This window comes from Pongo pygmaeus, chromosome 9 (assembly GCF_028885625.2).
Source record: "Pongo pygmaeus isolate AG05252 chromosome 9, NHGRI_mPonPyg2-v2.0_pri, whole genome shotgun sequence".
In the NCBI taxonomy this organism is placed as follows: Eukaryota; Metazoa; Chordata; class Mammalia; order Primates; family Hominidae; genus Pongo; species Pongo pygmaeus.
The window spans coordinates 12,860,520-12,886,732 of record NC_072382.2 but is presented as its reverse complement, the minus strand read 5'-3'; the positions used below and the strand labels follow the sequence as shown (position 1 = coordinate 12,886,732).

General features: G+C 42.9%; 1 protein-coding gene across 1 annotated transcript; it reads left to right on the top strand.

The window, feature by feature from the left end:
* The first annotated feature begins 15,422 nt into the window (after positions 1-15,422).
* Positions 15,423-18,766, top strand: SCGB1D1 (secretoglobin family 1D member 1). Its single transcript, XM_054438221.1, has 3 exons — positions 15,423-15,546; positions 17,254-17,441; positions 18,627-18,766. Exons 1-3 carry the CDS (start codon positions 15,492-15,494, stop codon positions 18,654-18,656), a joined length of 273 nt encoding a protein of 90 aa, XP_054294196.1. The 5' UTR covers positions 15,423-15,491; the 3' UTR covers positions 18,657-18,766.
* Positions 18,767-26,213: the final 7,447 nt, after the last annotated feature.

Here is a 26,213-nt window from a genome sequence, read left to right as displayed (position 1 = left end):
GCGTGAGCCACCTTGCCCGGCCAGATCAACAACTTTAGATTCCACTTACGAGTGAGAACATGTGTTATTCTTCTGCTGCGTCTGGCTTATTTCACTTTACATAATGTTCTTCAGGGTGATCCATGTTGTCACAAATGACAGTATTTCATTCTTTTTTTATGACCCAATAGTATTTCTTTGTGTACATATACCACATTAAAAAAATCCACTTATTTGCTTTTCGACACTGAGGTTGATTCCATACCTTAGCTATTGTAAATAGTTCGGCAATAAGCATGGGACTGTAGATGTCTCTTGAACATACTGATTTTGTTTCCTTTGCATACAAGGTTGACCCTTGAACAACGTGGGTTTGAACTGTGCAGGTCCACTTACACACCGATTTTTTCAACAAAATGTGAGTTGAAAATGCAGTGTTTGAGGCATGTGAAACTTGCGTATATGGAGGGCTGACCTTTTGAATATAGGGGTTGGACAGAACCGAATGCAGGACGTGAGTTTGTGCAGTTTTTGATATACGTAAGGGGTGAGTGCCTGGAACCAATCCCCTGAGTATAGAGAGGAATGGTTGTATACTCTGTGGTGGGATTGCTGGATCATATGGTTGTTTTATTTTTAATTTTTTGAGGAAACTCTACACTGTTTTTCATGACCGTACTAATTTATATTTCCACCAATAGTGGCTCAAAGGTTTTCTTTTCTCCACATCCTTGATAATACTTGTAATAGCCATTCTAACAGGTATGACCTAACGTGGTTTTGATTTGCACTTCTCTGATGATCCGTCTATTAAGGTCTATTAAGTCTTAGGTCTATTAAGGTCTTTTGCCTATTTTAAACATTATTTTTAATGATTTATCAGCCACCGCTAAATTACGACCTTCTTTGAGTTTATTAAAAACAATAAATTAGATACCACTTGATATGGAAAAAATGTTGTTATCACAAAACAATACTTTAAATAGTTTCTTTGAAGTCTAGAGATTTCTACCTGCAGAGTCCATGCTCTGTGTTAAGATTCTGATGAAGGATGCATATGCCTTCTGTCTTTGGTGAAATGGAACGAGAGTGATTACGGAAGGGAGGTGGGAAGGAGAACCAGTGTGATCACATGATCCATAAGTAGTAAAAGCCTATGTGATGTCAGGATCTCAAAGTGATCCCTTAAAAGTCTCCATCCCCAAAGTGTGTGTTCATCAATTTGAACACTGAGTCCCTAGAATATCCTTGGATGATAACCTCAGCCAAAAGGACACTTGTGACCAGCACATCCTGCTGAGGACAGGAGTTCAGAGACTCTGTGTGTCTTGGGGATTGGTAATATTTACCCAACTTCCCAACCTTCTATGTCCTTAGGTCCAAGATTCATTAAGCACAATGATATTCACTTGGACTTGACCATATGTGAGTAATTATCTTAACTGTGAGAAATGTCAATGAAACCAAAGCCAGATTCTGAAGCACACTTTGGTAGCATAGGATAAATAAACATTCCTTATTAATAGACTCAGATTTAGTTTGATATTTTACTTTGGGATTGAGGTGATTTATTTTATTTGACTTTCCCTCCCCTTGTTGTTACATAATTGTAATCATTGACATTTACTACTAGGCACTGTACTGGGTACTTTTCCTTTAATAATTCATTTATTCTTTATACAAATCCTATGAGGTAGACACCATTTTTATCACCTTATTTTACAGATGAGAAAACTGTGGCTGCAAGGCTAAGCAACGAGCTGAAAAACTCACAAGTTGGGTATATATCCAGAGAACGATTCATATTCCAAACATCACTTCAGAATTTGAAACAAAGCATACAGCTACCCTATTCGGATTCTGATGGGGGCTGCCTGAATTTGTAGAATAATTGAGAATACTTGACATCTTAAAATTTTCCAAAATTTGCTTCAGAACAAGGTGTGTGTCTCCATTTATTTAGATTCCCTTTTATCTTTGTGTAAATTTCATGTAAAATTTCATGATTTTATCGTTAAAAGTTTGTATATTTCCAATACATATATTTCAGTATATTTTTGTTGCTGCTGTCGTTACTATTGTCAATAGTATAATTTTTTTCCTGTTATATAATGCAATAGCTGGTTACAGGAAAAGGATTCATTTCCAAATTGTGATCGTTATTCAGCTAACTTGATAAACTCATCAGTTTCATTATTTATCTATTTATTTTCTAATTAATATTATGTAATTTTTTTCTTAAGGAAAATAAAATACGAAATTATCAGACACCAGAATGATGGATGATGGAATTCATTCAGCATCTGTTACTGTACTCCCTAAGTTTCCAGTTGAAATATTTAAAAGCCATGATAGATGGCTTTTTTTTTTCTTTCCAACTTTGTTTTTTTTAGGTTCAGAAGGCACATGTTCAGGTTTGCTATATGCGTAAATTGCATGGCATGGTGGTTTGGTGTACAGATTATTTCATCATCAGGTAATAAGCATAGTACCCAATAGGTAGTTTTTCAGTCTTCACCCTCCTCCCACTCTCCACCCTCAGGTAAGCCCTGGTATCTCTTGTTCCCTTCTTTGTGTCCATGTGTATTCAGTGTTTAGCCCCCACTTGTAAGTGAGAACATGCAATATTTCATTTTCTGTTTCAATGTTAATTTGTTTAGGATAATGGCCTCTAACTTCATTGCTTCAGAAAACATGATCTCATTCTTTTTTATGGATGTATAGTATTCCACGGTACCATGTTTTCTTTACCCAGTCCACCGCTGATGGGCGTCTAGGTTAATTCCAGGCCTTTGCTATTGTGAATAGTGTGACAATGAACATATGTATGCATATGTCTTTAGGGCAGAATAATTTATATTCCTTTGGGTATATATCCAGTAATGAGATTGCTGGGTCGAATGGTAGTTCTGTTTTAAGTTTTTGAGAAATTTCCAAACTGCTTTCCACAATGGCTGAACTAATTTACATTCCCACCAGCAGCGTACAAACATTCCTATTTCTCTGCAAACTTGTCCCCATCTGTTAGTAATAGCCATTCTGACTGGTGTAAGATGGTATCACATTGTGGCTTTGATTTGCATTTCTCTAATGATTAGTGATGTTGGGCATTTTTCGTATGCTTGTTGGCCACGAGCATGTCTTCTTCTTTTGAGAAGTGTCTGTTCATGTCTTTTGCTAACGTTTTTTTTTTAGGCAGGATCTTGCCCTATTGCCCAGGCTGGAGTGCAGTGGCACAGTCATGGCTCACTGCAACCTCAGCCTCCCAGGCTTAAACAATCCTCCCACGTCAGCCTCTCAAACTGCTGGGGATTGCAGGCATGAGCCACTGTGCCTGGCCTTTGCCATCTTTTTAATGGGATTGTTTGTTTTTTGCTTGTTAATTTGTTTAAGTTCCTTTTAGATTCTGGATAGACCTTTGCTGGATGCGTAGTGTGCAAATATTTTCTTCCATTTTGTAGATTGTCTGTTTACTTTGTTGATAGTTTGTTTTGTTGTGCAGAAGCTCTTTAGTTTAACTAGGTCCCATGTGTCAATTTTTTTTTTTGCAATTACTTTTGTCATCTTCGTCACGAAACCTTCAGTAGGGCCTATGTCCAGAATGGTATTTCCTAGGTTTTCTTTCAGAGTTTTTATAGTTTCAGGTTTTACAGTTAAGTCTTTAATATATTTTGAGTTGATTTTTGCATATGGTGAAAGGAAGGGTCTCGTTTCAATCTTCTGCGTATAGCTAACCAGTTATCCCAGCATGATTAATTGAATAGGGAGTCCTTTTTTCCTTGCTTGTTTTTATCAACCTTGTCTAAGATTCAATGGTTGTAGGTGTGTGACTTTATTTCTGAGTTCTCCATTCTGTTCCATTGGTCTATGTGTCTGTTTTTGTACCAGTGCCAGACTGTTTTGGTTACTGTAGCCTTGTTTGAAGTAGGTAATGTTATGTCTCCAGCTTTGTTCTTTTTGCTTAGGATTGCTTTGGCTAGTCAGGCTCTTTTTTGGTTCCATATGAATTTTAGAATAACTTTTTCCAATTCTGTGAAAGATGTTATTGGTAGTTTGCTAGGAATAGCATTGAATCTGTAAATTGCTTTGGGTGTATGGCCATTTTAACAATATTGAGCCTTTCCATCCATGAATATGGAATATGAAATGTTTTTCCATATGTTTGTGATGTCTCTGATTTCCTTCAGTGGTGTTTTATAATTCTCATTGTAGAGATATTTCACTTCCCTGGTTAGCTGTATTCCTAGGTATTTTATTTTTGTGGATGGCTATTGTGAACGAGATTGTGCTTTTGAGTTAGCTCTCATCTTGGACAATATTGGTGTATAGATATGCTACTGATTTTTGTACACTGATTTTGTATCTGAAGCTTTCCTGAAGTTGTTTAATAGCAATTGGAGCTTTTGGGCAGAGACTATGGGTTTTATAGGTATAGAATCAAATCATCTGCAAACAAGGGTAGTTTGACTTCCTCTTTTCCTGTTTGGATGCAGTTTTTTTCTCTTGCCTGATTGCTCTGTCTAGGACTTCCAGCACTATGTTAAATAGGAGTGGTGAGAGTGGGCATCCTTGTCTTGTTCTGGTTCTCAAGGGGAATGCTTACAGTGTTTGCCCATTTAGTATGTTGTCTGTGGGTTTGTTACAGATGGCTGTGATTATTTTTAGGTATGTTCCTTTAATGCCTAGTTTGTTGAGGGTTTTTATCAAAAGCCTTTTCTGCCTCTTTTGAGGTCATTATGTGGTTTTTGTTTTTAGTTCTGTTTATGTGATAAATCACATGTATTGATTTACATATGTTCAACCAAATTTGCATCCTGGAAATACCTACTTGATCATGGTGGGTTAGTTTTTTGATGTGCTGCTGGATTTGGTTTATTAGTATTTTGTTGAGGATTTTGCATCTATGTTCATCAGGAATATTGACCTGAAGTTTTCTTCTTTTCGTTGTGTCTCTGCGAGGTTTTGGTATCAGAATGATTCTGGCCTCATAGAATGAGTTGGGGAGGAGTCCCTCCCCTCAATTTTTCGGAATAGTTTCTGTAGGATTGGTGCAACTCTATATGTGTGAAAGAATTAGGCTGTGCATGAATCCATCTTTTCCAGGGCTTTTTCTGGTTGGTAGGCTTTTTATTACAAGTTCTTCTAGAACTTGTTATAGGTCTGTTCAGGGTTTCAATTTCTTCCTGGTTCAATCTTGAGAGGTTGTATGCTTCCAGGAATTTATCCATTTCTTCTTGGTTTTCTAGTTTTTGTGCATAGAGGTGTGTAATACTCTCTGAGGGTTTTTGTATTTTTGAGGAGGTCAGTCGTAATGTCCCTTTGTCATTTCCGATTGTATTTATTTGGATCTCCTCTCTTTTTTCTTTATTAGTCTAGCTAGCACTCTGTCAATCTTATTTATTCTTTCAAATAACCAAATTTTGGTTTCATTGAGCTTTTGTATGGTTTTTCACATCTCAGTTTCATTCAGTTCAGCTCTGAATTTGGTTATTTCCTGTCTTCTGCCAGCTTTGGGGTTGGTTTGCTGTTGTTTTTATAGTTCTTCTGGGGATCAATGCCCACTTTTCGATGTGGGCATTTAGCACTATAAGCTTTCCTTTTTTTTTTGAAAAATAATTGAAAATATATTGGAAAGATACATGGGAATCTCATAGAATCTAGGGCACAGAAGACATGTAACCCAGTATACAGCTCTTTTATTTTTCCCCTTTCAGTGTCCCATGCTCTCTTACCTCTTTTTTTTTTTTTTCTGAATATCTACCTTCACTTCCTCTCTAAACTGACTTTCTCTTCTTTGTCATATACTTGGGATACAAACGACAACTCCATCCCTTTACTTGCCTTTACAGCTTCTGCACTTCTGATCAACCCATTAGTGTTATATCAATTTTAAATTCCTAGTCTAGAGAAGCTGATTGATTTAGCTTAGCCAATTGATTGACTCTCTTCAATCAGATACTACCATATTCAGAAATTGAGCATTTTTCTTTTTTTTATATATACTTTAAGTTTCAGGGTACATGTGCACAACGTGCAGGTTAGTTACATATGTACACATGTGCCATGCTGGTGTGCTGCACCCATTAACTTGTCATTTAGCATTAGGTATATCTCCTAATGCTATCCCTCCCCACTCCCCCCACCCCACAACGGGCCCTGGTGTGTGATGTTCCCCTTCCTGTGTCCATGTGTTCTCATTGTTCAATTCCCACCTATGAGCGAGAACACGCAGTGTTTGGTTTTTTGTCCTTGTGATAGTTTGCTGAGAATGATGGTTTCCAGCTTCATCCATGTCCCTATAAAGGACATGAACTCATCATTTTTTATGGCTGCATAGTATTCCATGGTATATATGTGCCACATTTTCTTAATCCAGTCTGTCATTGTTGGACATTTGGACATTTGGGTTGGTTCCAAGTCTTTGCTATTGTGAATAGTGCCACAGTAAACATACGTGTGCATGTGTCTTTATAGCAGCATGATTTATAATCCTTTGGGCATATACCCAGTAATGGGATGGCTGGGTCAAATGGTATTTCTAGTTCTAGATCCCTGAGGAGTTGCCACACCGACTTCCACAATGGTTGAACTAGTTTGCAGTGCCACCAACAGTGTAAAAGTGTTCCTATTTCTCCACATCCTCTCCAGCACCTGTTGTTTCCTGACTTTTTAATGATCACCATTCTAACTGGTGTGAGATGGAATCTCATTGTGGTTTTGATTTGCATTCCTCTGATGGCCAGTGATGATGAGCATTTTTTCATGTGTCTTTTGGCTGCATAAATGTCTTCTTTTGAGAAGTGTCTGTTCATATCCTTCACCCACTTTGTGATGGGGTTGTTTGTTTTTTTCTTAACCACAGCTCAATGAAATAAAAGAGGATACAAACAAATGGAAGAACATTCCATGCTCATGGGTAGGAAGAATCAATATCGTGAAAATGGTCATACTGCCCAAGGTAATTTATAGATTCAATGCCATCCCCATCAAGCTACCAATGACTTTCTTCACAGAATTGGAAAAAGCTACTTTAAAGTTCATATGGAACCAAAAAAGAGCCCACATTGCCAAGTCAATACTAAGCCAAAAGAACAAAGCTGGAGGCATCACACTACCTGACTTCAAACTGTACTACAAGGCTACAGTAACCAAAGCAGCACGGTACTGGTACCAAACCAGAGATACAGACCAATGGAACAGAACAGAGCCCTCAGAAATAATGCCTCATATCTACAACCATCTGATCTTTGACAAACCTGACAAAAACAAGAAATGGGGAAAAGATTCCCTATTTAATAAATGGTGCTGGGAAAACTGGCTAGCCATATGTAGAAAGCTGAAACTGGATCCCTTCCTTACACCTTATACAAAAATTAATTCAAGATGGATTAAAGACTTAAATGTTAGACCTAAAACCATAAAAACCCTACAAGAAAACCTAGGCAATACCATTCAGGACATAGGCATGGGCAAGGACTTCATGTCTAAAACACCAAAAGCAATGGCAACAAAAGCCAAAATTGACAAATGGGATCTAATTAAACTAAAGAGCTTCTGCATAGCAAAAGAAACTACCATCAGAGTGAACAGGCAACCTACAGAATGGGAGAAAATTTTTGCAATCTACTCATCTGAAAAAGGGCTAATATCCAGAATCTACAATGAACTCAAACAAATAAGCTTTCCTTTTAACACTTCTTTACTTAACACTTCTGTCCCAGAGATTCTGGTATGTTTTATCTGTTTTCACTAGTTTCAAATAATTTCTTGATTTCTGCCTTAATTTAATTATTTCCCCAAAAGTCATTCAGGAGCATCTTGTTTACTTTCCATGTAATTGTATGGTGTTGAGAGATCTTAGTGTTGATATCTATTTTTATTGCACTATTGTTTAAGAGTGTGGCTAGTATGATTTCAGTTGGTTTGAATTTGCTGGGAATTGTCTCATGGTGAGTCATGTGGTCAATTTTAGAGTATGTGTCATGTGCAGATAAGAAGAATGTATATTCTGTTGTTTTCTGGTGGAGTGTTCTGTAGATGTCTGTTAGGTCTATTTGGTCAAGTGTTGAGTTCTGCTCCTGAATATCACTGTTAGTTTTCTGCTTCGATGACCTGTCTAATACTGTCAGAGGGGTGTTGAAGTCTCCCACTATTATTATGTGGTTATCTAACTCTCTTTGTGAGTCTCTGAAAACTTGTTGTATGAATAGGTGCTCCAGTGTTGGGTGCATGTATATTTAGGACAGTTAAGTCTTCTTGTTGAATTGAACCCTTTAGCATTATGTAATGCTCTTCTTTGTTTTTTTTGTTTTTGTTTTTTTTTTTGAGACAGAGTCCCACTCTGCCACCCAGGCTGGAGTGCAGTGGTGCAATCTTGGCTCAGTGTGACCTCTGCCTCAGGTGATTCTCCTGCCTCAGCCTACCAAGTAGCTGGGATTACAGGCATGTGCCACCACACCCAGCTAATTTTTGTATTTTTTTTCAGGCAGAGTCTCACTCTATCATTCAGGCTGGGGTTCAGTGGTGAAATCTTGGCTCACTGCAACTGCCACCTCCAGGGTTCAAGTGATTCTCATGTTTCAGCCTCCTAAGTAGGTGGGATTACAGGTGTGCACCACCACGCATGGCTAATTTTTTGTATTTTTAGTACAGACGGAGTTTCATCATGTTGGCCAGGCTGGTCTCAAACTCCTGACCTCAGGTGATCTGCCCACCTCAGCCTCCCAAAGTGCTGAGATTACAAGAATAAGCCATTGTGCCTGGCCTAATTTTTGTATTTTCTTTTTAGTAGAGATGGGGTTTTGCCATGTTGGCCAGGCTGGTCTTGAGCTCTGAGCCTCAAATGATCTGCCTGCCTTGGCCTCCCAAAGTGCTGGAATTGCAGGTGTGAGTCACCGTGCCTGGCCTTCTTTGTCTTTTTTTGATCATTGTTGGTTTAAAGCCTTTTTTGTCTAAAATGAGAATAGCATTGCCTGCTCTTTTATGTTTTCTGTTTGCTTGGTAGATTTTTTCCATTCCTTTGAGCCTATGGCTATCATTCCTGTGAGATGAGTTTCTTGAAGGCAGCATACATTTGGGTCTTTCTCCTTTATCCAACTTGCCAGTCTGTGCCTTTTAATTGGAGTATTTAGCCTGTTTATGTTCAAAGTTAATATTGATGTGTGCAGATTTGATTGTCATTGTGTTATTAGCTGGTTGTTATATAGACTTGATTGTGTCATTGATTTATAGTGTCAATGGTCATGTACTTAAGTGTGTTTTTGTGGTGGCCAGTAGTGGTTTTTCATTTCCATGTTTGGCATTCTGTTAAGGACTTCTTGTAAGGCAGGCCTTGTGGTACTAAGTTTCCTTAGCTGTTGCTTGCCTGAAAAGGATCTTATTTCTCCTTCACTTATGAAGCTGAAACGGCTGGATATGAAATTCTTGGTTGGGATTTATTTTCTTTAAGGATTCTGAATATAGGTCCCCAGTCTTTTCTGGCTTGTAGAGTTTTTGCTGAAAGGTACAGTTAGCTTGATGAGGTTCCCTTTGTTGATGACCTGCCTCTTCTCTCTAGCTGCCTTTTTTCTTGCATGTTAACCTTGGTTAATATGACGATTATATGTCTTGGGGATGCTCACCTTGTATACTGTCATCTAACAGGGGTTCCCTGCATTTCCTGAATTTCAATGTTGACCTCTTTAGCAAGGTTGTGGAAATTTTTGCAGAGAATATCCTCAAATATGTTTTCTGGCCAGGCACAGTGGCTCATGCCCATAATCCCAGCACTTTGGGAGGCCAAGGTGGGTGGTTCACCTGAGGTCACGAGTTCAAGACCAGTCTGGCCAACATGGTAAAACCCCGTCTCTATTAAAAATACAAAAACATTAGCCAGGAGTGGTGGTGGGTCCCTGTAATCCCAGCTACTCGGGAGGCTAAGTCAGGAGAATCACTTGAACCTGGGAGGCAGAGGTTGCAGTGAGCTGAGATCATGCCATTGCACTCCAGCCTGGACAGCAGAGTGAGACTCTGTCTCAAAAAAATAAAAATGTTTTCCAAGTTGCTTGCTCCCTCCCCTTTTCTTTCAGGGATGCCAATGAGTTGTGCGTTTGGTTTTTGTACATAATCCCATATTTCTTAGAGGTTTTGTTCATTCTTTTTTATTCCTTTTTCTTTATTTTTGTCTGACTGAGTTGATTTGAAGAATTGTTCTTTGAGCTCTGAGATTCTTTCTTCAGCTTGGTGTATTCTGTTGTTAATACTTCCAATTGTATTACACAATTTTTGTATTGAGTTTTTCAGCTCTATCAGATCAGTTTGGTTCTTTCTTAAAAACGACTATTTTCTCTTTCAGCTTTTGTCTCATTTTATTGGATTCCTTAGATTCCTTGAATTGGGTTTTGGCCTTCTCCTGAATGTCATTGATCTTCGTTCCTATTCAGATTCTGAATTCTGTGTCTGTCGTTTCAGCCATTTGAGCTTGTTGGGTATACCAGCCCCACACCACCTGGTGGGTACCCCGAGTCCAGCGGAGACAAAGGAGTTAGAAAGAGACAGAATAAAAGTTTAAAAGGCAGGTCCAGGGGACCGGAGCGTCAGAGGCTTGCTCAGGTCCCAGAGGTCTTTGGTTCCACCTAATTTATTGGTTTACAAGCTCTTTGTTCTTAGGGCAGATGGGAAGGGTAGGAAGGGATGAGGAAAAGGATTAATCAATGAAGGAGAACTCGTGCGTCATTCAATAAGATGTATAGCAGTGGTGATTTCTGTGAATTTCCTTGAGCAAAGGCGTGTGTCTAAACTACTTAAGATCTTTAACTTATCCGGAATGAAATGGGTAGGAGTGGGTTTCAGGGGGAGCCAAGATGTTTGATTATACTCCACTGCTTCGAGGGAGTGTTATCTCCCTGAGCAACCTCTGGAATGCTGCTGAGCTGTTATGCTCTAGGGGCAAAAAGACATGAAGGCAATAAGGAGACTTTTCTCCTCAGAGGCTGCCCATGGCTTCCCATGGGTGTCTCACACAGGGGAGACCAACTCATCTGGCATCCCAGAAACTCTCTTTCCCACAGAGCTGATTAAGAACCATTGCTGGGGAACTAGTGTGGTCATTTGGAGGTAAGATGACACTCTGGCTTTTTGAGTTGCCAGAGTTTTTGTGCTGATTCTTTCTCATCTGAGTGGGCTGATGTTCTTTTTAATCTTTGAAGTTGCTGTCCCTTGGATGGGCCTCAGCCTCCCGAGTAACTGGGACTACAGGCATGCACCACCACACCCAGCTAATTTTTATATTTTTATTAGAGACGAAGTTTCACCACGTTAGCCAGGATGGTCTCGATCTCTTGACCTCGTGATCCGCCTGCCTCGGCCTCCCAAAATGCTGGGATTACAGGTGTGAGCCACTGCACCCGGCCTGGTTTTTTTCTTTTATATTCTTTGATGCCCTTGAGGGTTTGACTGTGGTATCAGGTGGGTTCAGTTGACTGGGCTTTGTTTCTGGAAGATTTCAGAAGGCCAAGGTTCAGTTCAGTTCAGCACTCCTGGGCTGCTTGCTCTAACCCTGGAGGCCTGGTACCAGGCCCATGGTTTTGTTCTCCGGCCCCTTGAGGTTAAGCATCTGCTGTGCTGGTGAGGTGGAGGTGTTCCCAGTCTGCTGGCAACAACACTCTGCCAAAGCACTTCATCAGGGCAGTGGCAGCAGGATCTGTGCTCATGTGAATGCATGCTGGCAGCTGTGGTGGCAAATCAATATTGACAGTTTTTCTAGTGGATTGTCTTAATTTTCCCTGATAGTTGAATAACTATAAATAATGACCAATTTATGTCCATGGATTTATCTTTTAGTATGGATTTTGCCCTTTGTTTGAAGAGAATATTGTTAACATCATGTTTCTCTCCATACAATTTTTTTATTTTAAATTGACAAATAATAATTGTATATATATTTTTTTTAATTTTTTTTTTTGAGACAGAGTCTCACTCTGTCATCCAGGCTGGAGTGCAGTGGTATGATCTTGGCCCACTGCAACCTCCGCCTCCCAGGTTCAAGCCATTCTCTTGCCTCAGCCTCCCGAGCAGCTGGGATTACAGACACCCAGCACCAAACCTGGTTAATATTTGTATTTTTAGTAGAGACAAGGTTTTGCCATGTTGGTCAGGCTGGTCTCAAACTCCTGACCTCAGGTAATCTGCCCACCTCAGTCTCCCAAAGTGCTGCGATTATAGGCATGAGCCACTGAGCCTGACCTAAAATTGTATGTTTTTATGGCATACAATATAATGTTTTGATGTATGTTTACAATACATACATCAAATACAATCAAATTAATTAATAAATCCATCACTTCACATACTTTTTTTTGCATTAAAAATGTTTATTTTATTTTATTTCACGTTTTTAGAGACAAATTCTTGCTCTGTTGCCCAGGCTGGAGTGCAGTGGCATAATCAGGGCTCACTGTAGCCTGAAACTCCCAGGCTCATGCAATCCTCCCACCTCAGCCTCTTGAGTGGCTGTGAATACAGGCACCCACCACCATGCCTGGCTAATTTTTAAAATTGTTTGTAGAGACAAGGTCTTGTATGTTGCCGAGGCTGGTCTCGAACTCCTGGCCTCAAATGATCCACCTGCCTTAGCCTCCCAAAGTGCTGGGATTACAGGTGTGAGCCACCACGCCCGGCGGAGATGAGAAGATCTTAAGCCAACCAAGGAAGGAGTAGAGCAGTCATAAAAAGTACCACCTATGAAAACTAAAAAAAGCCCTGAGCAGGTGTTAAGAGCTACAGGAATGATAAAAATATGTGGGAAGCAATCCTCTTTCAGATATACACATCCTTCCTAATGGAATATACAGATGAAGGCCAAGCCCACATCAGGACAAGCTCTGTTCAACAGCTATGGAAAATTCCTCACCCGTCTGTCATCTGTAAGAACCTAAATTCGTGGACCTGGGTCTGTGGTCTCAGAGACCATGAGCTGGGTTTCCTCCATTTATTTCAGATAGTGGGGGTGTATCCAGGTTTCCTTAGACAGTTGTGTGTCACTTAGCGACTGGGACACATTCTGAGAAATGCATAAGCAATTGTCAGTGTGTGAACATCATAGAGTGCAGTTATACAAACCTAGATGGCATAGCCTACTATTTACTCAGCTATTAATAGGTAAGCCTATTGCTCCTGGGCCACAAACCTGTACAGCATGTTACTGTTCTGAACACTGTAGGCAGTTGTAATACAATGACAAGTATTTGTGTATCTAAACATATCAAAACAGAAAAGGTGCAGTAAAAACACAGTATTATAATTTTAGGGGACCCCTGTTGTATGTGGGGTCTGATGTTAACTATATGTCCTTATGTGGCCCATGACTTGTAGTTCTGAAAATCAGTGATTTTTTCTGAGGGGTTGGCTGTGCTTTAAACTAGGAACTGGTAACAATCCATAACATGTATGGACAGGTGGGATAAGATAATAGTAGTCAACATTTATTGAGAGTTTACTACATGTCAGACCTTGTTAATATTTTTTTTTTTTTTTTGAGACAGAGTTTTGCTCTTGTTGCCCAGGCTGGAGTGCAGTGGTGCCATCTCAGCTCACCACAACTCTGCCTCCCAGGTTCAAGCGATTCTCCTGCCTCAGCCTCCTGAGTAGCTGGGACCATAGGCACACACAATCACACCTAGCTAATTTTTTGTATTTTTTGTAGAGACGGGGTTTCATCATGTTGGCCAGGCTGGTCTCAAACTCCTGACCTCAGGTGATCCACCCACCTCAGCCTTCCAAAGTGCTGGGATTATAGGTGTGAGCCACTGCGCCTGGCCAGACTTGGTAAATTTTACACACACACACACACACACACACACACTCATTTGAATGTCTATCAACCCAATGATGTAGGCACAATTTTTAACCTACTTTTACAAACGAGAAAACTGAGTTTACATAAACTGAGTAATTTTCAGAGGGTTCAATTGCCCATAGACATGGATCTGAACCCTCCTAGCCATGGGCTTCACCACTGGACCTTCCACTCCTTAGGGTTGGAGGCAGAGGTGGCATCAGGGGCTTCCCCACCATTTTGGGTGATGGAAGTAAGATACATTGTCGCCCTCAGCTGGGACTCAGCCAGACCTGCCAAGGTGTCTCTGATGACACAGACCATAAGGTCCTCTTCCTTCATAAAGGTCTTTCTGAGTGGTTCTCAGCCCTGCTGCCCATCAGACACACCAGAGCAGTTTAAACAGAAGAGGAATGGGACCTCGCCCTAGAACTGCTGAATCAAAATCCCCAGAGAGGGAAGCCTGCGTGGGGTCAGTATAGTTTAAGAGCCCCAAGTGATTTGATTGCATAGCTGAGAATGGAAACTCTGGCCTGGGCTGTGACTCTTCTCAAATGTGTGTTCACTTAACAGCCAAATTTCTGGTGATTTCCTGCTCACCAAATGATGGCACTGCAGTGGAAGGGCAGAAGGGTGTCTGTTGCTTTTGCTGGAGGTGGCCTTCGCTTTCCATCAACAATGAGATGACCCAGGCAGCAGAGCTGGGTTGGAAGTGGAAAACTTGAGCCCAGGGGTTAGAGGGAAGTGACCACCCACCCTATTCATCCATCTCTTCCTTTCCATTATCGTCCCTGCCTAGAAGCGAAGACCAGTATCTCTGATGCCTGTTTGCCTCCAGACACCCCAGAAGCTCCTTGGGTAAAAAGAGTTGTGCAATTTAATAATCGCATCAGCCCTATGAGGAGATATGGGTGGCTAGAGGTCACAGGAGGCTTGCTTTTAGTAGACAGAAAATTTGAACCTGTGCTATGTTGACAACTCCACCCATAAATAAAGACACAGATCTTGGAGTGAGACAGGGTAGAGGACAGGGGGAGCGGTTGTTTTCCCCAAGGAAATCCTCCAAAAGTAGGGTGTATTCAGCTATGTTTTAGGTACCTATGTGGTGAAGATGGTGGTGATAGAAGGGGCTGAGTGGGAGGATAGGTCTGGTTCACACTTGATCTATGTGCAGCTGAAACATGTGTGGCTGATTGTCAGACAGGCAGTGGAGGTCAAAGTGGGGTCTCTTCTGTGCCTGCTCTCCTATAACCAAACCACAGCCCCTAGCTTCCTGCACCCCTTGTTTCGGTCCTCCTGAAGTGAGAACTCACATTTGCCCTTGCACTGACATAAAGAACAGAGAGATAATCCTCAAAAGCCCAAAAGCAAACTGAGGTTCCAGGGAAAATTGCCAGAGGCACCTGGACACTCACCTGGAGCACAGAGCAGAGTTCCTGCAGGGCTGCCCTCCTGTGCTCCGCCCCACTCAGGATGCAGGGAGGTGTGGGGACGTGACACTGATGGACGGCAGCAGCCCTGGCTGGGAAGGGAGGGCTGGAAGCCAGGCCTCATCACCTGCCAGATGCCCACTTTGGCAGGACCAGCCAGGCTCCCTAGGTACAAATAGCCCTGGGCTCCAAGGCTCCACAGGCTCCTGGGGCTGAGTCTAAATCACTCATCCTTGGTTAAAGCTGAGCTCACAGCAGAATAAGCCACCATGAGGCTGTCGGTGTGTCTCCTGCTGCTCACGCTGGCCCTTTGCTGCTACCGGGGTGAGTACATCAGTTGTGAGTCCAGCACCAGCCCCTGGGACACACCCTTCTCTGAGCACGAGGTCACCTATTCGGGTTAAGGTTGGGGTCTGGAACAAACCAAAATTCCAAACCTTATTCTGTGCTGGTTGAAGGAACTGCTCATAAAGCTCAGGCCTCATTTCATCAAATCCCCAGCACCTAGGAAGTTTTGCAGAAAATCACTGCAGGCAAACGTTAGAAATTCTGCCTGAGCTTCACTCTTGGATGGGATCTGTGTCAGATGACGTAATATGAGGTCTGGGGTGACTCTGGGCTCAGCCACTTCTCAGCCCTTTCACCATGGGCAAGATGCTCACCCTCCCCGTGCCTCCTCCTATCACTGGTGCTTAGAGCTTCTGCCGGGAGTGGCAATGGGAATGGAGTGGGATTATTGTGCCAAGGGTCTAGCTGTGGATGTGAAGCCGATCACTGTACTGTCAGACATTCTCGTCCCCAGACCTTTAGGTGCCAATTGCTTACATTGTAAATTCAGACTCATAAAATGTTACATCTGGAAGGATTCTTGGAGAACTCTCAGTCCAAGAAGAGGTGGTGCTTTCTGATTCTCTCAATAAGAAGCCTGCAAATGAATTCTTAGAATAATCAGCACTCAATATATCTTCTAGCGGTCCTACCAGTAATGGTGGTAGAAATACTACAATGGTTAGCATCAGAACTTCTATTTTTCTAAAATTAATTCTGGCTGTTTTTTCCCCAGTTCATTTGGGTGCTTTCCTTTCTCCTGTCAGGACCGATCCAGACGCTGATTTTTGTCTTTCCTCTTCTTTTCTGAACCTCTCCCTGTTTCCCTGTGACACCCCTGATCCTACCCTCTCCAAATTCTCCCCACAGTTTGAAGTTGCATAGTCAGGAGTCATGTTGAGCCTAGTGGGGCGCTTTCTGGATGCACGGTGTTTGCAAAAGACTTAGGTAAATGGAGATTCTGGACCAAGCAAGATGATTACTCCAGGTCTTTCCAAAATTCCCAGTGGGAGCAGGAATGAGCCTCAGTTCCCTCCTCTCATCCTCTCCAAATATTCTAGATGCTGCTGCAGAATGTGGGCCAAGTACAATTTCCCGTATAAGCTTCTAATATGTGTTAAAACTGATTCACATCATTTTATTTCGTTTTAATTTGTTTACCTTTTAGCTCTGTCTGTATTGAATCACATAAGCCTAAATTCTACAACTTATTCTCAAAACATCACCTTCAACATTTTAATAATTTTAACTTCTTCTTTTCCAGATTTACTCATTTCTCTAATTTTTGATAGGATTCTGACTTTACCATTCACTTCAAAATTTGATTACCGAAAACCTCCTCTTCACCAATGTCCAAGACTAATAAAGTGTCACTTAACTGGCAGAGAAAAGTGATTATTTTCAAATCTAGAAAAGAGAACGTTGGCCATCTGTCCAGAGAAGCTTTGGAAAGTAATGGGTGTGCTTTAAAAAAAAAAAACAAAGACTGAATGGGTGATCAGGAAGTTGGTTCTCCAGTTCTAGCTCTGCCCTTTGCTGTGTGACCTCAAGCTTGTCACAACCTCCTGGGTCTGACATTGTCATTGGCATAGTTATTGAATAGAAGCCTAAAACCCTGGGGTTCCTGTCTGGTCTGACATCAGGGAGGCATGGGAGAAACACTGATTTCCTTACATAAATTATATTTCTATTCTTTTTCCCCAGCAAATGCCGTGGTCTGCCAAGCTCTTGGTTCTGAAATCACAGGCTTCTTATTAGCTGGAAAACCTGTGTTCAAGTCCCAACTTGCCAAATTTAAGGCACCTCTGGAAGCTGTTGCAGCCAAGATGGAAGTGAAGAAGTGCGTGGATAAGATGGCCTATGAGAAAAGAGTGCTAATTATAAAAACATTGGTAATTTCTTTCTCTTTCATGTGTCCAGGCTTCTGGTCAGCGGCACAGTGTGAAGTGAGGTCAGCTTGCTGCTCTGTGGGGGACACAGGTGGTGGGGCACCTGCCTTGCTGGTCACCGCTTGAGAAGGCCACCTGGGGCCACAGGGTGGGTGCTACCATTTCACCTGCAGAATTCAACTCAGCTGCACACAGCCTCCTGCATGTTCCTCCTCCTCTGGTCACCTGCCTGGATGCCGTGTCCCCAGAGTGTGCTGAGGACATGGGGAGTGAGCCCGGGCCCAGGCAGGGGTGGTGAAGGGCCAAGCATGACTGCCTCTCCACCTGGGGACTTTCCTGAGGCCAAGTGGCCCTCACACAGTCACTGTGGAATGTACTGGGGAGCGTGGGAGCCTGGAACAGGGAGAGGAAGGCAGGGAGGCACCTAGAGCAGGGGCTCCTGCAGATGCTGCGCTGGAGGGCTGGACTTCTCTGCAGCTTCTGCAGAGCCAGGAAGGAGCCCCTCCCAGCTCCTCAGACTCCACACTCCCCTCCTAACCCACGATGCTCTCCTGACCATGGCCAGTGGGCCAAGACCCTTGCTACTCTACCTCCTGCAGTGCCATGGAAACGGAATGTTCTCACTCTTTCTCAAGAAATCAGAGGTTTTCCAGGGGCCTCTCTGCCTGGCTGCCTCTGGGTTGCTGTCCTGAGGTTTAGCTGCAAATGATCATGGAAGCTGCAGGCTCAGGACAGAGGTGCTCAGGCCCTGAGGCAGAATTCCCACATTGGGAGGCTGGAGTCTCCTGGAAGCCAAGCTTCCCAGAAGCTCTCTCAGCCCTGCCCAGCCTCTCAGTCCTGGGTCCCTCACTGCAAGAAACAGGAGACTCCGAGCCCTGGGAGAGCCCAGACGATAACCTCTTGCTGCTCTGTCCACTCCTCGTCGCTTCCTTCCATGAGGACCCTGGGCCTCACTCCTGGATCCCCCCAGGGCTATTGGCCTGGCAAGGAAAGGCTGCTCCCTCACCAGCATGGGTGCTGTGAAGCCACCAGGTCTAGGCCCTGGTTTCCCACACACACTGGGTTCCTTCCTCTACCCTTCCAATTGTCTTTGGGAGCAGAATTCCATCGGCCACTTGGATGTTAACCTGTTGTCTCCAGGAGCCGCATGACCGACCTCACCTTCCTTTCTTTCCTTTTCTATTTCAGGGAAAAATAGCAGAGAAATGTGATCGCTGAGATGTAGAAAGTTTTAATGCTAGTTTCCACCATCTTTCAATGATACTCTGATCTTCACTGCAGAATGTAAAGGTTTCAACGTCTTGCTCTAATAAATCACTTGCCCTGAACTTCTCCACTGGTCTTGTTATCCTGCAGTCTTGGGCCTTGAGTTGAGAGTGGTTTCCATAGGGGAGTGGCCTTTGGGCATGGCTGACAATAAACTCCAGAGAACCAGCATCCCATCATCAATGGGGCCTAAGTCCAGGCATCCCAGAAGGAAATATTTGGTAGGAATCATCCTGCATTCCTTACAGATTTTCCATCCTGCAGCCGTAAATGAAAACCATGGTAATGAGGACACAGGAATTACAATGTTCCTGCTGGTCTTGTACTGAGGGAACCCCCAGCCTGCGTGAGTGTCCAGGCCCAGGGTTCCCACCTAGCAGGGACCCTAGTGGATGTCCCCTCAGACCCACAGTTAGCCTGCTTGGTGCCACCTCTGCACTGTGGTTTCTGTCCTCTGTCATGTCCAGTATACTTTCTTTTCCATTTACCATAATTTGAGGACATCTCCAGGTTTCAACCTGGATTTCACATTTGTTCACTCCCCACACTCAGAGGACTCCTCAGTGTCTGCATCACTCACCAGCACCAGAGGTGAATGCTTCCATCCTCCCTCAAGCCACCCCAAGAGCTCCAGAGACCAGCACCCCCCGCCAATTGGACAGCTCCAAGCACACATTCCACAGTCATTTCAGGAGCAGGATGTAAAACTGAGCACAGGGTCTGCCCCCAACCTGCTCTCCTTTCCATTAGCCCATCCAGACTAAGGCACCCACCCAGCAAGTCCCCTGACCAGGACACAGGGAGACGCCACAGGTTCCTGGCTTGGTGTCCTGTGGCTGCTGCAAGAAACCTCCACAAGCTTGGTGACTTAAAACAACTGATTCAGCTGGGCGCAGTGGCTCACACCTGTAATCCCAGCACTTTGGGAGTCTGAGGCAGGCAGATCACAAGGTCAAGAGATCGAGGCCATCCTGGCCAACATGGTGAAACCCCGTCTCTACTAAAAATACAAAAATTAGCTGGGCATGGTGGCACAAGACTGTGGTCCCAGCTACTCAGGAGGCTGAGGCAGGAGAATTACTTGAACCCAGGAGGCGGAGGTTGCAGTGAGCCGAGATCGTGCCACGGCACTCCAGCCTGGCGACAGAGTGAGACTCCGTCTCAAGAAAACAAAACGAAACAAAACAAAAACAAAACACCAACTGATTCTCTTGCACGTCTAGGGGTCAGAAGCCCAACATTAGTATCACGCTCTTGAGGTTGGAGGCAGGAGGGCTCCACTTGTGCTGGGGGCTCTCAGGGAGAGTTCACTAAGGGCTGCTTCTGGCTTCTGGGCTGCTGACCGTCCTGGTCCTGTGGCCACATCACTCCAACCTCTGCCTGCATGATACATTCCCGTCTCCTTTTTCTTCCAGGTTAATGCCCCCGCTGCGACTTTTAATCACAAAATATAGGGTTTGGGTTTAGGCACCACCAGAATATTCAAAATAATCCTCCCATCTTATGACCGTTACCTTCATCACATCTGCAAAGTGCTGTTTTTGGATCATGTAATGGAACATTTACAGATTCCAGGGATTAGGAAGTAGATATCTTTGGGGGAATGGGGGCAAGAATCAGCCAACCACAGCTCCCCTCTCTCCTGCCCCCTAACTGTGCTCTACATTCTACTCCCTCCACAGCCACAGCATCACCTCTGGGAGTCGCTCCATTCCCATCACACGTCACATCACAGCCCAGTCCACATCCTTCCCAGCTCAGATGAAGTCCCTAAATTGTCTTGCAGCCTCCGAGAACACTTCCTCTAATACATCCTCCTCATTCACGCCAAAGTGAGTCCCCTAAAACTGAAATGTGACACTATCCTCTGTTCAACAACCCTACATGACCAGAAGGCACTAGTTCTCAAGGGTTTCAAGTAAGGGAACACAATACTGAAAATGCACCTTCATAAATAGTGGTTATTTTTATACAGTGGAGAAAATAGTAGATGACAGTTATTATTATTATTTGAGACAGAGTTTCACTCTTGTTGCCCAGGCTGGAGTGCAATGGCACAATCTCAGCTCACTGCAACCTCTGCTTCCCAGGTCCAAGCAATTCTCCTGCTTCAGCCTCCCAAGTAGCTGGGATTACAGCCATGCACCACCACGCCCAGCTAATTTTCTGGTTTTTTTTAGTAGAGACGGGGTTTCTCCATGTTGGTCAGGCTGGTCTCAAACTCCCGACCTTAGGTGATCTGCCCACCTCGGCCTCCCCAAGTGCTGGGATTACAGGCATGAGCCACTGAGCCTGGTCGATAACAGTTATTATTAGGTAAGCATTGATCTTAAGGGAAATTCATATTTTTAATCACATCAGGAAATATGTACACTTAGAAATAGAACCTAATGTGTGAAACTCATGACCAGTTTAGCCTACTACACACTATGCGTGCTGGAAACAAGGATTCATGGAGTTCTTCCAGCACTCAGAGACACCTAGAAGGAACCACTGCCGGGGGAGCAAGTCCACACCCTTGTGTTGCACACAAGGACTTCCAAGGCCCTGCTCCTGCCAGCCCCTGTCCCTTCCTCTCCTTTCTCCCCAGTGCTCCATGCTCAGCCATTGTTGTTTATATCTCATTTCTTAGGCCTCACGTGAGTCACACCCTTGCACCAGGGTATATGGGTTTCCCTTTCCCTCTATAGCTTTTTGTGCCTATGACATCTGACAACCCCATCTTTAGAATCCACTTCTCCTCCTCTGTAAAGCTTTCTTGGATACTCACATATTACATCAAATCTTTACACACACGTGCATTCACATGCATAGATATCTGTTTTTTTTTTTAAATTATACTTTAAGTTCTGGGATACATGGCAGAACGTGCAGGTTTGTTACATAGGTATACATGTGCCATGGTGGTTTGTTGCACCCATCAACCCGTCATGTACATTAGGTATTTCTCCTAATGTTATCCCTCCACTAGCCCCCCTACCCCTGACAGGCCCTGGTGTGTGATGTTCCCCTCCCTGTGTCCATGTGTTCTCATTGTTCAACTCCCAATTATGAGTGAGAACATGCGGCGTTCGGCTTTCTGTTCTTGTGTTAGTTTGCTGAGAAAGATGGTTTCCAGCTTCATCCATGTCCCTGCAAAGGACATGAACTCATTCTTTTTTATGACTGCGTAGTATTCCATGGTGTACGTGTGCCACATTTTCTTTATCCAGTCTATTATTGATGGACATTTGGGTTGGTTCCAAGTCTTTGCTATTGTGAATAGTGCCACAGTAAACATAGATGTGCATGTGTCTTTATAGCAGCATGATTTATAATCCTTTGGGTATATACCCAGTAATGGAATTGCTGGGTCAAATGATATTTCTTGTTCTAGATCCCTGAGGAATCACTACACTGTCTTCCACAATAGTTGAACTAATTTACACTCCCACTGGCAGTGTAAAAGCATTCGTATTTCTCCATATCCTCTCCAGCATCTGTTGTTTCCTGACTTTTTAATGATTGCCATTCTAACTGGCGTGAGATGGTATCTCATTGTGGTTTTGATTTGCATTTCTCTAATAACCAGTGATGATGAGCTTTTTTTCATATGTTTGTTGGCTGCATAAATGTCTTCTTTTGAGAAGTGTCTGTTCATATCCTTTGCCCACTTTTTGATGTTTTTTTTCTTGTAAATTTGTTTAAGTTCTTTGTAGATTCTGGATATTAGCCCTTCATCAGATGGAAAGATTGCAAGAATTTGCCTGTTGACTCTGATGGATATCCCTGTTTTATCATCGCTTTTCCTTCCTGTAATACAGGATACATATCATAGCATTGTGATAAGAACGTATTACATGAATACTAGAAAGCATTCAACAAATCTTAGCAATCTTTACTATAATGCTTACAATTAATACCTTTCTACTTATTGAGCACCCTAATATGCATTTTGCCAGAAGCCTTCCAAGTTCTGTGTGACTTAGTCCTCACTAGTTCCCAAGAAGGTCTGAGATTGTTCCCACTAATGAACCTGAGAATGACAAATGCTCTACCCAGTGCCCCTCAACCCTGGCTCTGTTTTAGAATTCACTGGGAAGCTGTCAAAAGCAATCAGTGTCCAGGCTCCATCCGGGGTGCACGTGTCTATTTGTGTGCAAATAGAGTCCGTGCAGTCCCTGGCCTTGGACCTCCTGCTCCTATAGGTGCATCCAGTGAACTGGGGAGGGAGTAGCTGGGACAGGAGTCCCCCATGATACTCACAGGACTCCGGACATCACCCGGCTGTTACCTTGAGCCCTTTCCCTTAGCTACTTCCATAGCCTTTAAAGCCTGGGGATTTCAAGGTGCTCACTCTAATCACATGGGGGTCACATATGGTAAAGTTTCCCTCCTGAGCTGCTGTTAAAAGAGTGTGAAGGCCGGGCACAGTGGCTTATGTTTGTAATCCCAGCACTTTGGGAGGCTGAGGCAGGCAGATCACGAGGTCGAGAGACTGAGACCATCCTGGCCAACATGGTGAAACCCCGTCTCTACCAAAATTACAAAAATTAGCTGGGCATGGTGGCGCACGGCTGTAGTCCCAGCTACTCAGGAGGCTGAGGCAGGAGAATTGCTTGAATCCAGGAGGCAGAGGTTGCAGTGAGCCGAGATCACCACTGCACTCCAGCCTGGCGACAGAACGAGACTCCATCTCAACAACAACAATAACAATGACAAAAAACAAAAGAGTGTGAAGTGAGATCCAGCAAGACTGCTCAGGCTGGGGCAGGGAGGGGGGGTATTGGGAGTCATTGTTTAAGGGGTACAGAGTTTCTGTTTGGGATAATGACAATGAAAATGAATATTTCAAAGGCATCATAAATGCTCCTAAGGCTGCTGAACTGTACACTTAAAAATGGCTGAAATGAAATATTTTATGCTAATTTTACCACAATACAAAAAAATACCGCAAGGGCTGCCATTGCCTGAGGGGCAGCAGGAAGATACCTGCAAAAGGGAGCTAGGCCTGTGTTTTACCCCCTGGACCTGTCAGCATTCCAAAGTCAGCATGTCTCTAGGTGTCCATGCTCTCATTGATTCAGCTGCTGGATGTCTTCTTTGTTGAAGATATTGCTAATTTTTAAGAAACCCTCATTCAAAAAGCTGAGATTGAGGTTTGCCAAGGACATAGAATTCACTCATGCAGGGTCTGTTGACTTTATCCCTAAAAGCCTCTCCCATGACTTCCGAGCTAAGTAGAGTCTCATAATTTGCCACCTGCACAAATATGATCAATCTCCACCTAGGCTCTTTTCCTCAAATATGTTCTTCCTGTGATCCATCCGACACTTTATGACAAGCTCAATATTCTGAACACAAAGCTCTCATTTTGTCATAAGCTTCATTAAAGTGAACCTTCAATGAATCTCCATTTTTTATGAAATGAAGCTCAATATTTCAATTCAGAAATTGGAATATTCAAGTCTGTATAATAATCTAAGCTTCACATTGTTAAAAAAATATGTGCTTTCCTTTCTATCTTTATTCTTTCACTTTTTTTCTCTCAGCTAACTGTTTTCTAACAGCTTAGGGCTAGAAAAAGAGAAAAGGAAATAAGAAAGTTCTTAATTGACACACTATTTTGTAATTCATTCAGTTTCTCTGGGTCTGACAGATGTTTTATGTCATGGATAAGTTTCATGAGTGCTTTATAAAGTCCAGATTACTAAGATCTCTACTTCCTTTTATAGTTAAACAAGTATTCAGACAACAACAAAGAACTTTAGAGAAATTAAAACATGATAGCTGGAATAATTAATAGAATTGAAAGAAAAAATTAAAATAGTGTCATGAAATGCAGTATGTTTGTGGTGGAAAAGATAAAGAAATAAAAACTATGAGAGAAAAGAAAAGAAGGTTGGAAGATGAATCCATTATGTCCAACTGAAAGAATTCCAGAATGACAGAGATCATGGTGGAAAAAAAGTCACCAAAGAGGCCAATTGTGGTGGCTCAGGCTTGTAATCCCAGCACTTTGGGAGGCCGAGGCAGGCAGACCACTTGAGCCCAGGAGTTTGAGACCAGTCTGGGCAACATAGTGAAAGCCCATCTCTACAAAAATTAGCCGGGTATGATGGCACGTGTCTGTAGTCCCAGCTACTGGGGAGGCTGAAGTGGGAGGATCACTTGAGCCCAGGGGGCAGAAGTTGCAGTGAACTGAGACCATGCCAGTGCACTCTAGTCAGGGTGACAGAGCAAGACTTTGTCTCAGAAAAAAAAAGTCACCAAGGAAATAATACCAAAAAATTTCCCAGAAAAAAATATGGTATTGAAAAATCCATAGACATCCATCTGTTTTCCATACCAAAAAATATTTTGCTAACATTCTGGAACATTGTCTTTAAGAAAAGGTCTTTCTTTCCCAGAAAGAAACAGTGAGACACCTACAGTGATGGGGAATAATAATGGAACCAACATAAGAACTGGTGGATGGAGGATAAATACTAAAAAATCAGAGGATTGTCAACCTCTAATTCTACACAAATATGAATCTGTAATCAGCCTACTCATTCAAACATAAAGATAAAATAAAGATCCTCAAACATTTTATGACCAATAAACTTTTTCTCCAAAAGATACTAGAGGACAGACCCCAGCAAAAAGAAGTATAACAAGAAAGAGAAAGACATGGGACTCGGTAAACAGCGATGAAAATAGGAGTTAGTGGATAAATCAAGAGAACAGTAATACAAAATTATTTGGAACATGGAAATCCTTCTGTAGAGAAAGAAGGTCTCAGGTCAATGCAGAATCGACACCACACCAAATGGGGGAGGGTGATACATTTTGTTGAAAGGATTAATAAATTTCCTTAAGGAATTAATTAGCAAGTTGAATGGGAAGACACGATATAGAACTGAAGAAAGATACAATGTATATCAGTGAGATGAGATCTTATTATGCAAATTAAAAGCCTATAGAAATCCAAGGATATAGGAAGGAAAGTTTGTGAAAGAGGTGATGGCTGGGTTGGACTGTGAAGCACCTAGAAGATGAGGATGACAGGCAGGGGAAGTAGGGCCTCCAGATGCATGGAGCAGCCTGGGCAAAGGCATGGACATGAGGCTGACTCAGCCCCCTGGAGGATAAAGATGCTCACATTCCTGCTGGCACCTTGCCAGGCTGGGGCTACACTCCCTGTTTGCTGAGTATGAGGCTCACGAGTGCTACTGGTCATTCATCACAAGAGCAAATGTGTGCAGGTATTTCTCTAGAACTTGGCAGTACTGACATCAAAGGTAAGTAATCCTTTTTCTGTGGGATCTGCCCTTTGCATTGTAGGAAGTTCAGCAGCACCCTTGGCCTCTGCCCCCTGGGTGCTGATAGTACCACCACCACCATCCAGCTGTGACAACCAAAACTGTCCAGACTGATGTCTTTGGGAATAGGGAGCAGATGGGAGTAGATGTGCCCTAGTTGACAATCGCTGATCTACAGTGGAAAACTTTATGTCGTTTCTCCTGTGTGACTCTTGCAATGGCCATA